The sequence below is a fragment of the Vulpes lagopus genome, chromosome 4 (genome assembly GCF_018345385.1).
Source record: "Vulpes lagopus strain Blue_001 chromosome 4, ASM1834538v1, whole genome shotgun sequence".
Classification (NCBI taxonomy): Eukaryota; Metazoa; Chordata; class Mammalia; order Carnivora; family Canidae; genus Vulpes; species Vulpes lagopus.
Window position 1 is genome coordinate 18,870,134 of NC_054827.1, and position 15,027 is coordinate 18,885,160.

The following is a 15,027-nucleotide window of genomic DNA, read 5'->3' on the forward strand; positions in this document are numbered from 1 at the left end:
CATCAATCTCTTAATGCTGGGGTAATCGAGTCCTTTAGAGCCAAAATTTTAGGCAACATGCTAGTAATATTTTAAATATACATTTTTGTTTCAGTGCTCCGAAAGTAAATTCTAAATTCACGGAACTGCCCATATTTAATTGTGTAACTTTTGCATTTAGCATTAATCATTTTCTGTGGTCTTCTAGAATTGTTTTTGAAATTATTTTTCCAGGAAAACACAATGATTCTGTTTTATAAATGAGAAAATTAAAGCCTGCAAACATTTAAGTAACTTACTTTTTTTTTTTTTTCCTAAGTAGGTGCCATGCCAAAAGTGGGGCTTGAACCTACCACCCTGAGATTAAGTCAGATGCTCTACTGACTGAGCCAGCCAGGTGCCCCTTGAGTAACCTTAAGGTCACATTGTTTTCAGTGTTGGGGTTCTACTATCTTATGGCAGTTAGATCTCTGAGATAGAGGATATAAGGACAGAAAAAATGTGGAAATGGCTAAAAGACTAGCTATATAATTGTTTTATGAGGAAACCATTTTTAAAGCTACCAAGTTGAGTGGAACTCAAACTTTTAAGAAGTTTTCAGACAGTTTCTAATATTTTCACTCTTGGAAAAACTCCTAAGGTGATCTTTGCTCATTTCTATTCCTAAAGTTGGTTATCCATTGCTGAGTAGATGAGGTTCTCTATTGTTATTTTCAACGTAATGATACCCAAATAATTCTTTTGGATTCTAAAATTCACACAATAGCACATAATAGCCTAAAGACTACACAGCAGCCTTCATTTAAAAATCAAAAGAAGGGGCGCCTGGGTGGCTTAGTTGAGCATCCGATTCTTGATCTTGGCTTGGGTCTTGATCTCAGAGTTGTGAGTTCAAGCCCTGCATTGGGCTCAGTGAAGGGCATGAAACCTATTTAAAAAAAAAAAAATCAATACAAATGTGAAGGAGATTCTAAAATACTTCTGAAAAACAAAGATGGGAGATATGAAGGTATATGGCAGTCTGGGAATATGGGAATTACCAGATGGGAAATAAATTATGTGACAGGTTTTAACATTGCTCTAGAAATATCCTGAGAAACTTGGGAAACCACAGTTTTTTCAAGATGTCTTTCTTCCTCTTCCCTTCCAACAAAATGGAGCAAAAGCAAAAACCTCTAATGTTGCTTAGATATTTCTTCCCACACTTCCCCAAATTGCTAATAAAATAAAGTAGAAGATTTACTTCAAAAATCCTGATGTACTTTTGAAACTTGAACTAAAGGATGCTCAAAAAAAAAAAAAAAAAAAAAAAACCACACACACACACACACACACACACACACAAAACAAAAAAAAATGTTCTTTTGCCATGGAAAGTTCCCTTGAATTTTACCTTTTGCACTAATGCTTTCTTTTCTGTGTGTCCCTTCTATAGCCAGACCTTCAGCTCAAAGCTTCTCTTGAAAGTAGAATTTAAGAAGTTAATATTTTTCCACTTCTGCCCTCCAGGTTTATATGGTTTATTTAAAAACTGAGGTTTCTTTTGATTGCTATTGCATTCATAGCTTTATAATAAAAAAAAAAACCCAACTTGCTATAAAGTCTCTAATATTTTTTTCATAGATATGGCAATCTAGATGGTGATCCAAAAGAAATCTCTCCAGTTATTGATCAGTTCATTGAGTGTGTCTGGCAGTTAATGGAACAGTTTCCCTGTGCCTTTGAGTTCAATGAGAGATTTTTGATTCACATTCAACACCATGTTTATTCCTGCCAATTCGGAAACTTCTTATGTAATAGCCAAAAGGAGCGACAAGAACTCAAGTAAGTGTTTGGTTGTTTAATTTTTATATAAGGATATTGTGATTGAGAATTTCAGATGGCGTTTTAACATTCTGGAGACTATTTTAGCTACATATCTATAGCAACATTTTAAAGTTATTTTTTTTTCTGACATCACTTCATAAATGGTTTAATGTCAGCAACCGACAAAGATAGACACAAGCTCATTTGCCTCAGTGATATCTACAGACAGAATGGTAGACTTGATGCTCTCATATTGAAAGGAAATTTCCTGGAGTCAGAGAACGTGATTTTTGCATTTAAAAGAAAAAAGTTAGATATCTTCAGTGGATATACTGTCTTAGTAAGACCTGCAAATGCAAATCTAACTGGGAAAGCGCATTTCAAAGGCAAGCCATTCTTTTATTCAGATTAAAACTGTATTGTTTTTATCCAGAGGGAGAATCAATGAAATATAGAATTTAAAATAAATTGCAAAAGATAAATAAATAATAAAATAAAATAAATTGCAAAGTCAAAAACTTAATAGCCAAGTGCTTTAGGAACTACAATGAGAGAACAGTTTTCAAATTTTCATACAATGATTTTAACTGTGGTGTCTAATAGTATCAGATTTAATATTGGAAATGATCAGTTCAAGTAAAATGGACTCCACTGTTCTCTCAGGAACTTTAAGTGTGATTCTGGGTAAATGGTAAATGATGAAAAGTACCAGAGTGCATCCTTCAAGCTCAACTGTTTTCCTAGACTGTTTTGTGGTTTGCTGTGATGGACCAGTCACTTTAATGGTGTTTGCTTGGCTTTGAATCCTGGCTATTCCACTCACTATGTGTCTTTGTGACTATGTGACTTTTAGAAACTGCTCAAATCTCTCTTTGCCTTGGTTTCCTCATCTGTACAATGGACACATCTCACAGTTCAGTGAGGACTGGATGAGAGAAAACAGGTGAAGCATTTAAATAGTACCCGGCAAATAATAAAATGTCAGTGATCATTTGGGGAAAATTTTCCCCAAATTATATAGTTTTATTTTGCACTCAGAGGAATTAAACATCTTGCCCAGGTCAGTACAGATAGCAGAGAGATTGAGACTATTACAGTGCCTTCGGCTATATCATGAGGACACACACCGACTGTACATTTTCCTGCTACAAAACAGGGACACCCCAGATATTCACGTAACAGTTATTGGTCATTTTCCAGCTTTAATATTACACATCTACAATTTCTAAGAACCAAGATAAGGTCATTTTCAGGCTTCTTTTCTTTATAACAGAATTCAAGAAAGAACATATTCTTTATGGGCTCACCTGTGGAAGAACCGGGCTGACTACATGAATCCTCTATTTAGAGCTGATCACAGTCAGACCAGGGGGACACTTCGTCTCCCCACACCACCATGCAACTTCATGTACAAGTATGTAAACCTTTAGATCTTACTGAGTATGGCTATGAAAAAAAAATGTAGATTCTGCTACTGTTTGTTATCTGGAGGCCAAAGCGTATGAAACACTGAGCCTCAAGGTTTCTTTTGGACATAAAACACACCAGAGGTTGCTTAAATATCCGATCTGGTATTTTTGCCAGTGTCCCCTCTCCCTCTTCTTTCCTCCTACATGTGGAATTCTCTTTAGAAGTTGATGTTTTATAATAATAATACTTTAAAAATGTAAATTCCAATATTATTATTTTTTAAGATTTTATTTATTTATTCATGATAGACATAGGGAGAGAGAGAGAGGCAGAGATACATGCAGAGGGAGAAGCAGGCTCCATGCCAGGAGCCTGACGTGGGACTTGATCCTGGACTCCAGGATCACGCCCTGGGCCAAAGGCAGGCGCCAAACCGCTGAGCCACCCAGGGATTCCCCCCAATATTATTTAAAGGCAAAAAACAGGGAGGGAGGAAGAAAGGAAGGAAGCAAGAATGGACAGAGGAAAGGAAGGATGATGGATCAAATAAACCAAGTGTCTTGTAAGTTAAACCACAAATTTAGGTAGTGATCATGACTTAGCTTACCTTCTTTCTCTGCTGAATCTCTGCCTAGTGGAAGGAACTATCTTCCCATGAAAATAAATTATTTTAAGACTGTACATATTGGGATGGGAGAGCAGGGTGGCATCCTACAGATTCTATTAGGGTTATATGTTATATTTTATCCTTTGGCTTTTCTATGTAGAGGTTGTATGATGTGGAAGGATGTCTCAGAGGTCAGCAAAAAGACAAACTTCCTCAGAATAAACTGAGAAATGCTTTTTTCTCCCTACCCATCCCCCAAAACGCTCTTAGTGCTTCATAGCTTTTCTCTGGAATTTTTTTTCCTCCTCAATTTGTTTTTAATTATTTCTATCTAATTATTTCCCTAGAATTGTAAATAGCATTAATTGTCACACTAAAAACAAAAACAAAAACCTGTAAAACAGAAGTTTGAGAGCTGTTGAGATACAATATAATCAATTGTATTGCTCCAAATTTGTTAGTAATAGTCAACAAATATGTTGAGTCAAGCACTATTCTAGGCACTATGGATAAAACAATGAATGACATCAAAACCCTGCCCCTTTCTAAGTAAAGCATGGATCAACAGACACTCCTGTGATAATATTATTTATTCTTTGCAATCCAGTATACTTTATTGTGCAGGATTAAAAAAAAAAAAAAAGGAAAACTTACTGCAAATGGAAATGTCAATTTTTGGTGGTTGTGAGGGGGAAAAAAAAAAAAAAAAAAGCAAGCCAAACCCTCTAATCTGTAACTGAAAGATTCCAAATGTTAATATAATCACCGATTTTCCAAATTTACTTCAAAATTAAGAGCCATTTTCTTAAAAAGAAAAAAGAGGGGCAGCCCGCTGGCTCAGCGGTTTGGCGCCACCTTTAGCCCAGGGCGTGATCCTGGAGACCCGGGATCAAGTCCCACGTTGGGCTCCCTGCATGGAGTCTACTTCTCCCTCTGCCTTTCTCTATTTCTCTCTCTACTCTGTGTCTCTCATGAATAAATAAATAAAATCTTAAAAAAAAAAAAAAAAACAGAAAAAAGAATATGGTAATATGTGCTACTTCAGTCTGCTTTAGAAACATACATGCCTTCTTATTTAGGACCATACGTGTAAGTAGACTTATCATGAATTTACCCTCCCAAAAGGGTACTGACCCAACAAAAATAGAGCATCAATATGAAATCATTACCTTAAATAGGTGTCTTCTTTGAGCTCGTAATTCTTGACTGTTAGGACTTTGGGACTGTGGCATTAAAGATGCCTTAGAAGACTTGAGGAGGTAACTTTACAGATTGTGATATAGTGGCATCCTAAAGCTCTACCATCTTTTGCAGGTTTTGGAGCGGGATGTACAACCGCTTTGAAAAGGGACTGCAGCCCCGACAGTCTGTTACAGATTACCTTATGGCAGTGAAAGAGGAGACCCAGCAGCTGGAGGAAGAACTAGAGGCCCTAGAAGAAGTAAGACACACTTGTTCTTGTTTGTCTTTCTGTGCTTATTTCTTGACAACCACTGTTCCATAAAAGTCTCTCATAACTCAGGATATATGAAACACAGCAATATAGCCATTTTATACTTTTAGCAAAGTACCTGAAACAGAACCCCATCGGGTGAGCACCCAGATGATGGAAGCCCCAACCCAGGTACTCAGTACATTTAGACATCTTGCTTGGGGCTCACTTAGGTGGTTTATTGAACTAGTTGGTTATTCCTACTGTAGGTCAGGTTTTATTTTGTTATTGTTACTTGAGAGAACTAAAATGAATTCTTTCTGGAGAGTACATGAAAAAGGGATTCAGAGTGAAGGAACAAAATCAGATATATGTGCTTGTAAAAATTTCTCTACTTTTAAGAATAATATTATATTAGGCTATAAATGGTAATAGCTGAGATCAACTTAGCAACAGCCTAGTTTTGAGCTTTTATAATTTCCCAGTAATTGGCCAGAAAGGTTATAATATACATATTTTTGCTAATTATATAACTTTGGTTCCAGTGATACCACGGGTTTTAGTTGCTCACTAAAACCACTTGGATTCTTTGCTTCATTCTGCCTCACTTATGTTCAAAAATTGGCAACCAATTCCTCTGGTCTGGACCTAAATTATGAATTAAAGACTAAATATTTAAACAAGATGAGATCATATGTATATGATCCTGAGATCATATGTATATTGGTTATGTTTAAATGAGTTCACAAAATATCACAAGATGAGCTCTAACAAAGTCCACTCTTTTACCTAATGGGTAGTCACCTGGATGTCATCCCTAAGAATGATGGCTTGGGGGACATGCATTGTGGTTCAGGGACCCCAACCATAAAGATAATCACTTAGAGGTAGCTGATGAGGCTGATTTCTCTACTTGCTCCTGTACCATTACTAGGAAACATCACCTTTCGAGATATAAGTACCATGGAAGATCTTAAATATAGGGCTGCACACTCAAGTCTATACAGGAGCCAGATAAAACAAATTCAGTCAGTAGTAAACTGTTAGTTTTGAGAACTTTTGAAATCAGGCATAGATCTTAATCTATTATAAATCTGAAGGTTAAACCATCATTGGACCTACCTGGAGAGTTGTACCTTAATTTTACATAATTGGAGAAATAGTTTTTGACTGTGCATCAAAATCACCTCACCAAAAATCGTACTGCAGGGCTCTAAGCCCAGTGATTCTGACGAGAATCTTTGAAGCACCACAATGATTATGAATTGCCACCAAGGCTCAGAGACCTTGAATTAAATAACACACTTAGAAAACTGAAATGAGGCACAGTATTTTAGGATTCTGGAGCTCTGGTAAAAACCTATAATTTTTGCCATTTTAGGTCCACTCATGACATCACTAGGCCACTTTTATTTCCTCTTCCTAAAGATACCCAAGCTTTATGAAAAACTTAGGATTCTTCTAATTCTTTTTGTTGAAATACTAAAAATGAAAAAAAATTACTTAGAAAAATCCTTAATTAAAAAGTCTTTGGCTCTTTTTCGTTTATAATAAAGTCAAAACCCCTCAGCGTGGCATTTAGGATCTTTCCACAATTCAGTAATCAATCCTTTCAGCTTTATTCTCTATTCCTCTTGCTCAAATTTAACTGTTTTCTGCTTCTTGTACACAATGACATCTTCCTACTTTTGTGTTTTTTCTTCTAACTGTCCCTCCCTACTGCCATAAGTGCTCTTACCATCACCTCCCAGTTTAATTCCTTCACAGACCTATTAGAATGCTCCATTATTGTTGAAGCTGACTCGGATATCTTCCCCCTAGCCATCCCATCTGCCCTCTTAAATAATTTTTACTCTTCAAATTCTTACATGATCTGAACTCTGCCTCCATATTCCAAGTTCTTTATGGCTGGCTCTGTATTTATCTCTGTTATTCACACTGCCCAGTACAGTGCTCTTTGCACATACCAACTTAAGATGAATGCTTTTGAAATGAGTATACAATACTTGGTCTTTTAACACCTCCTTTGGTGACACCAAAGGATGAAATCTGGTAAATGTATTTTCAACAACCTTAATGTCTATCATCTGATGAAGAAGAGATAAACAAAATGTGGATATTCATGCAATGTGGTATTAAGTAATCATAAGAAGGAATGGAGTTTTGTATACAAGCTATATTGGGGATGAAGTCCAAGAATATAGACTAAGGGAAAGAAGCCAGACACCAAAGAACATATGTTGTATGATTCCATTTATGGGAGATGTCCAGACCAGGCAAATCCATAGAGATAGGAAGTAGCTTAGTGGTTGCCAGGGCAGTGGGAAGGGGAATGGGGAGTAACTGCTAAAGGATATGGGATGTTCTTTGGGGATGAGGAAAGTATTTTGGAATTAGGTAGTAGGGAATTGTTGTGTAACCTTGTGAATATACTAAAACCAATGAATTGTAGATTTTAGAAGGAGAAGTTTTATGGTAAGTGATTTATATCCTAATTTAAAAACTTAGTAGTAGTCATCCTTCTTTCTAGACCTGTAAAGTTTTACATAATGATTTCATCCAATGAACTCAAAGTACATTTTTTTTTTTTAAATCAGGAATCAGGAATGAGGTGTTTATTACCTGATTGCCGGGTGCTGAACCTAGGGTTTTTTTGTTTTGTTTTGTAGTTTACAGAAAACCTATATACTAAGGCAGGTATTACCTTCCTTAATTAGAGATGAAGGAACCAAGTCTTGGAGAATCTTTCACATTATACCCAGCTGGAAAGTAATAAATACTAAATTATTTATGGTTTTTCCTTTTTTTTTTTTTTAGAGACTGGAAAAAATTCAAAAAGTCCAGTTAAATCACACTAAGGTGAAGAGTAAGCCGAGTGAACCTAGCAAACACTCAGGGTTTTCTACCTCAGACAACAGCACAGCCAACACTCCCCAGGATTACAGTGGAAATATGAAGTCATTTCCATCCAGGAGTCCTTCACAAGGTGACGAAGATTCTGCTCTCATCCTAACCCAAGACAATTTGAAAAGCTCAGATCCAGATCTCTCAGCCAACAGTGATCAGGAGTCTGGGGTTGAGGATTTAAGCTGCCGGTCTCCAAGTGGTGGGGAGTGTGCACCAAGTGAAGACAGTGGCAAGGACCGCGATTCTGACGAAGCTGTGTTTCTCACTGCCTAAAGTTTCCCTTGTGGAGATCCAACATAAAGGACACACAAGAAACACTTTCCAAAAATAAGGGAGCAGTGCAATTTAAAATAAAAAATAATTCAAGCAATGGTACATGTCCTTGAGAATTGTAAAATGTAGCAATGAAAAGGGAAAAAAAGTCCAACTCCTAGTTTCCGTAGATGCTGAAACAGGAAGTAGCCATTTCTTTTATCAAACAGATATAAAAGAAAAATTATTCCCCATTTTAAAAGTTGTTCTAGACTCTGAAAGTTTTGTTCACTATGTAGTGTTGACCTCTTCCATCACCTGAGTTATCAGTACAAATCTTCCTTGTCATAGCATGCATCTGCTCAAAAAGTGCCCTGACTCCTCCCCCTCCCCTCACACCTGTTATCCTCAGCCTTTCCTATTTTACTTCCAGACAGAGATTTTGTTTTCTAAATTTGACATTGCCTTCCCTCGTGACTCTGTTACCAGTATTTCCAGTAACAGAGTACACTGTGGAAACCTACCCCTTTTGGTTGGCAGATGTGTCTAATTGAGGAGCTTTGTGATTGCTTGAGCTTATCTTTCAGGTTTAGTGATCACTTAACTTTTCCTTAGATGATATATTTTGAATAGTTATTATAATCTTGTTTCTGTTTTCTGGAATCTCATTTAAAAAATGCTGAAACTTCTAGAATTCCCTTTTCTCTAACATGGGTCTAATACCTAATAAAATAGAAGCAACATTTACTCTTTGGTTCTTAACATCAGAATTCAGATATTAGATATAATATTTTAAATTATAAATGTTATAAAATATAACAGTTTAAAATAACTGCCTTTTATTACTATTCTAGAGACTTCATTACCATGACAGTGTGGGCCAACCACTAGCCTGATTGTTTTAGTATAACAAAGTTAGTAATGTAACATTTTGATGAGGAAAAATACCACTTAAAAACTAGAGAATTTGGTTGTCTATTTAATAAGTTTTATCACTTATCATTTTAGACATTGTGTAACTGGTTACTATAATTTAACATTAATAACCACTCACTGCTGAAAGTTCTAAAGAGTTTGGTTATAAGCTTTTGATCTGAAGAAACTTAGTGGAGAAAGTCTGGACAGAGATAAATAACATTTACAACTGCATGGTTTTTAATCATCAGTACATTCTAGAATGTAAAGGACCCACTTTTATAATTTGCATCAATTTTTTTTTCTTTTAAAGATTTATTTTAGACATAGTGTGGAGGGGAGAGGGAGAAAGAATCTCAAGCAGACTCCCTGCTGATTGCGGGCCTGATCTCACAATCCTAAGACTATGACCTGAGCCAAAGTCAAGAGTTAGATACTCAACCGACTGAGCCACTAGGCACTCCTAAATCAGTATTTTGAATAGGTAGTCCCATCCAGTAGTTTTGTTCATCTGCAAGCCAGATCAGTGGCACAATTTGGGGAATTTGGAAGGATTCAGGTCTGTCAAATTTGGGTCTCAAAAGAAGCTGTTCTGCTGGCTCTGGTGCTTGGTCTTCCCATGCCCTGGTATAAGAGCTGAGCCATAACTACCCCTGCTGCAGATCATGGCTCCTGGCCCCTCCTGATCAGAAAATCTATTCAGGAAAATTTGAGAATTGCCTGAAGTGGGCCCTTCTGGTCTTGCCCACACAGTAACCAGAGACACAGCTCTCTCCCGCCCCTACGCCTACAAAGCATGGCCTCCTGCCCATCTGACAGGAAGGGCTGGCAAAAAAAAAAAAACCCTTGGGAGCTATGTATGTAATCCAACTCTTAAGCCAAGGAGTGGATAGGCAGAAGTGACAGCACCAAGAGCAAACTCAGTGGTCTTACTTGGCCAGGGAACTTGAGGCATGGCTTGGCTTGAGTCAAGACAAAGGGCATTAATGGCCTTTGAACTGTTTCTCCTGCTGCACCCAGCCAGGGAAACTAATTCATAGCCCCACTTACTGTTAAATACAACCTTCAGCACACCCACAAACAACCTAACCAAAAACACGCAGGAAAATGTAGAGCCTATCCAACAGCCCCATTTACAGTAGCACTTGAATAGAGCACAGCCTGTGGCTTCCATGTCTATAGAGCAAAACCTGGTGGCTCATCTGACCAGGATATTCAGTCTTTACTTTTGCCTGAATCAGGTCCCCAGAGAAGCTCTACAGGTCCTTGTCCTCATCCTGCTGTCCTACTAGGGCAGAGAGGCTAATTCATTGCCACAACAAATGCTAAATACAGTACTCAGTCTCAACCTTCTAGAAAGCCTAACCAGAGAATCCAGGAAATCACAAAGACCATCCCACAGGCTGACTTGAATAGGGAACCAAGTCAGCAGTATTATCCAGCTATTCTCAATCCCAGACATATCCCTGACCTCAGAGCATGAATAGCTGCCTTGCCCCAAAATAGACTCTAATAAGATATCCCACTTACCCAAAGATGTTATCAGCAGACATGTGCAGAATCCCAGACTGAGCTTGACTGGTGAGGAAATGTCTGCCAAATCAAACATGCTAAGTCTGAATGAGGAGACCCCTTATTCAAATGTGCAGGTACCAACTAAGGAATCAAAGATTTTGTGAAAAATCAGGTAAGTATTATACCATCAAAGTAAATAAATGAAGCTCTAGTAACTGACTCAAAAGAAATGGAGACTTGTGAGCTGTCAAATAAAGAATTCAGAATAATTCTCATCAAGAAATTTAGTGAACTCTAAGAACACACAGCTAAAAAAAATAATGAAAATACACAAACAAGAAGTTCAACTAAGAAATAGAAATCATTAAAAAGAAAAAAAAAAAACCTACTCCAAATCCTAGAGCTGAAAAATATAACTGAATCGAAGAATTCAATAAAGAGTTTCAAAAGCAGACTCGGCCATGCAGAAGAACAATGAACTAGAAGAAAAACAATTGAAATTACACAGCTAGAGGAGCAAAAAGAAAAATGAAAAAAAGTGAAGAGAGGCTACAAGAATTATAGGACATGATGAAAACAAATAATACTGGGATTATGGGAATTCCAAGAAAAAAAAGAAACGGACAGAAAGTATATTTAAAGCAATAATGGCAGAAAACTTCCCCAACTTGGGTAGAGAAACAGATACTCAGATCCAAGAGGCCCAAAGGACCCAAATAGAGCTAAATCAAAACACTGTACCATTAAATGGCAACAAAGACAAAAACTTTTGAAAACAAGAAAAAACTGAGATTACAAAAAAGAGAACCCTAAAGGTGGACCTCTCAACAGAAACTTTTCAGGCTTGAAAACAATGGGAGGACATATTCAAGATACTGGGAGCAAAAAACCCTCAAAGTTTCAATCCAGATTTGTATACCCAGTGAAGACGTCCTTCAGAAATAAAGGAGAGGTAGACTTTTCCAGATAAAAGCTGAGGGAGTTCATTACCACTGGATCTGCCTTAAAAGAAATTCTAAAGGGAGCTCTTTGAGTGAAAATAAGATTGCTAGTTAATAACACAGAAACATAAGAAGGCAGTGTAAAAGTCACTGCTAATGATAGTCAAAAATGATTCTGTAATAGGGGAATGGTGGTGTTTAAGTCATTTAAGTTTCAAAGTTAAAAATGTGCACCTAGGTGGCTCAGTCAGTTTAGCATCTGCCTTCAGATTGGGTCATGGTCCCAAGGTCCTGGGATCAAGCTCCACATGGGGCTCTGCTCGGCAGGGAGTCTGTTTCTCTGTCCCCCTCTGCTGCCACTCCACCTGCTTGTGCATGTGTGGTCTTTCTGTCAAGTAAAATCTTAAAAAAATTGTTTCTTATAAAAAACAAAAAAAAGTTAAAAACAACATAGAAAAAGTAACTATATCTTTAATAATGTTATTACACAATAAAAATGTAAAATGTGAGAAGTGTAAAGCCTTAGGAATCCAATTAAAGTTGCTGATAGTTAAAAATAGGGTGTTAAATTTTAGGATATTTTATGGTTCTCATGGTAACCACAGAGAAAAAACCTTTGAATTACACAAAAGAAGATGACAAGTCAAAGTATACTGATGACAGGACATGATACCACAAAGACAACAGCCTAAGAAACAAGGAACAATGGACCTACAAAACAAACACAAACAGCAGTATTAAATCCTTACTGATTGTTACTTTAAATGTCAATAGATTGGCAGCTCCGATGGTCCAGCAGTTTGGCACCACCTTCGGCCCGGGGTATGATCCTGGAGACCCGGGATTGAGTCCCACATCAGGCTCCCTGCATGGAGCCTGCTTCTCCCTCTGCCTGTGTCTCTGCCTCTCTCTCTCCCTCTCTCTGTGTCTGTCATGAATAAATAAATAAAATCTTAAAAAAAAAGTCAATAGATTAAATTCTCCAATATATAAAGACACAGACTAAGTGGATTAAAATAACAAGATCCAATGATATTCTACAAAAGACCTGTTTCAGAATTAAAGGCAAACAGACTGGGGATCCCTGGGTGGCTCAGTGGTTTGGCGCCTGCCTTCACCCCGGGGCATGATCCTGGAGTCCTGGGATCGGGTCCCACGTTGGGCTCCCTGCGTGGAGGCTGCTTCTCCCTCTGCCTGTGTCTCTGCCTCGCTTTCTGTGTGTCTCATGAATAAATAAATAAAATATTGAAAGGGCAAACAGACTGTGAAGAAAGACATTTCAAGCAATGGGTACCTCCCCCCCAAAAAGAAAGCTGGGGTAGCTATACTTTTATCAGACAAAATAGACTTTAAAATTGTAAAAAGAGACAAAGGTCATTATATAAAAGATAAGGGGGTCAACAGAGCAAGATGACATAATAATTGTAAATATTTATGCACCCAGTGTTATAATCAGCACATAAAGACAATGCAAAATGAACAAATCTAAAAGGATAAATAAGCGACAATACAGTAATAGTTGGGGACTTTAATATTCCACCCAACAATGCAGACAGCAAATCAATAAGGAAAAAGCAGATTTGAACACTATAGACAAAATGGACTTAATAGTGATATATAGAACATTCTATCTGGAGAGCAGAATACATTCTTCACAGGTGTGAATGGAACATTATCTAGGATAGAACATGTGAGGCCAAAAAACCCCCAATTCTTAGCAAATTCAAGAACAATGAAATCATACCAAATATGATTCTCTGACCACTCTCTTCAGGAGAGTGTTGTATAATTTCCATTGTTTTTCTATAGTTTTCCTTGTTACAACACTCTCCTGAAGAATGAATGGATCAAAGAAGAAAGGGAAAATAGAATATTTTGAGACAGATGACAATTGTGAGATACAATAAAAGCAACTCAAGGAGGGAGATTCATAGCAATAAGCATCCCAGGTAAATAATCTTTTTTAAAAAAGATTTAATTTATTCATGACAGACACAGAGAAAGAAGGCAGAGACATAGGCAGAGAGAGAAGCAGGCTCCATGCAGGAAGCCTGATATGGGACTCGATCCCAGGACTCCAAAATCATTCCTGGGCCAAAGGCAGGCACTCAACCACTGAGCCACCCAGGTGTCCCCCAGATAAGTAATCTAACTCTAGTCCTTAACAAGTAGAAAAAGAATAACAAAGTAAACCCCAAGTTAGCATAGAGAAGGAATAAGTAAAGATTACAGCAGAACTAAAGGAAGGTGAGAAGCAAGTAGTAGAAAACATTACCCAGACTAAGAGGTAGTTCTTTGAAAATATAAAATTGACAAACCATTAGCTAAATCAATGAAAAAAGAGGAACCAAATTAACAAAATTATAAATGAAACAAGGAGATATTACAACTGATACTCTAGAAATACAAAGAATCTTAAAAGGTTAATATGAACAATTATATGCTAACAGGAAAACATAAGAAATTAAAAAATATTAGGGTACAATTTACTGAGACTAAGAAGAAACAGTCTGAATTAGACTAATTACTAGTATGGAGACTTAATCAGTAATTAAAGCTGTCCCAACAAAGAAAATTCCAAGACCAGATATCTTAACTGGTAAACTTTATCAAATATTTAAAATAAAATTACACAGATCCTTCTGAAATTCTTCTTAGAAATCAAAGAGCTGACACTCCCAAACTCTTTTTACAAGCAACATCACCAAAGCCAGAAAAAGATGCTACCAGAAAACTATGAACCAATATCCCTGATGACAGATGCAAAAATTCTCAATAAAATACTAGCAAATTGAATTCAGCAGCTCATGAAAAGGATCATTTACAATAATCAAGGGTAATTTATATCTGGGATGCAAGGATGACTCAACATGTGCTAATCAGTCAATGTGATACATGACATTAATAGAATAAAAGAAAAAATAATCATGTGGTCATTGCAATAGATATAGAGAAAGCATTTGAAAAAATGAACCATCCTTTCACGATAAAAACTCTTATCAATTATATATAGAAGGAATGAATCTCAACATAATAAAGGCCATATATGAGGGATGCCTGGGTGGCTCAGCGGTTGAAAGTCTGCCTTTGGCTCAGGGCATGATCCTGAGGTCCTAGGATCAAGTCCTGCATCAGCCTCCCTGCCAGAAGCCTGCTTCTCCCCTCTGTCTGTGCCTGTGCCTCTGTGTCGCTCATGAATAAAATAAAATCTTAAATAAAATTAAACAATTAAAAAATAAAATATAAAGGCCATATATGAGCCT

General features: G+C 37.0%; 1 protein-coding gene across 2 annotated transcripts in view; it reads left to right on the forward strand.

Moving 5' to 3' along the window:
- Positions 1-11,254, forward strand: part of MTMR7 (myotubularin related protein 7) — a 106,826-nt gene extending 95,572 nt beyond the window's left edge. For both annotated transcript variants that reach the window (XM_041752954.1, XM_041752955.1), the window contains exons 11-14: positions 1,603-1,803; positions 3,059-3,199; positions 5,117-5,243; positions 8,052-11,254. In XM_041752954.1, the coding sequence (XP_041608888.1) occupies positions 1,603-1,803; positions 3,059-3,199; positions 5,117-5,243; positions 8,052-8,414 (832 nt within the window). In that variant the 3' untranslated portion in view covers positions 8,415-11,254. The remainder of the gene's footprint in view (positions 1-1,602; positions 1,804-3,058; positions 3,200-5,116; positions 5,244-8,051) is intronic.
- Positions 11,255-15,027: the final 3,773 nt, after the last annotated feature.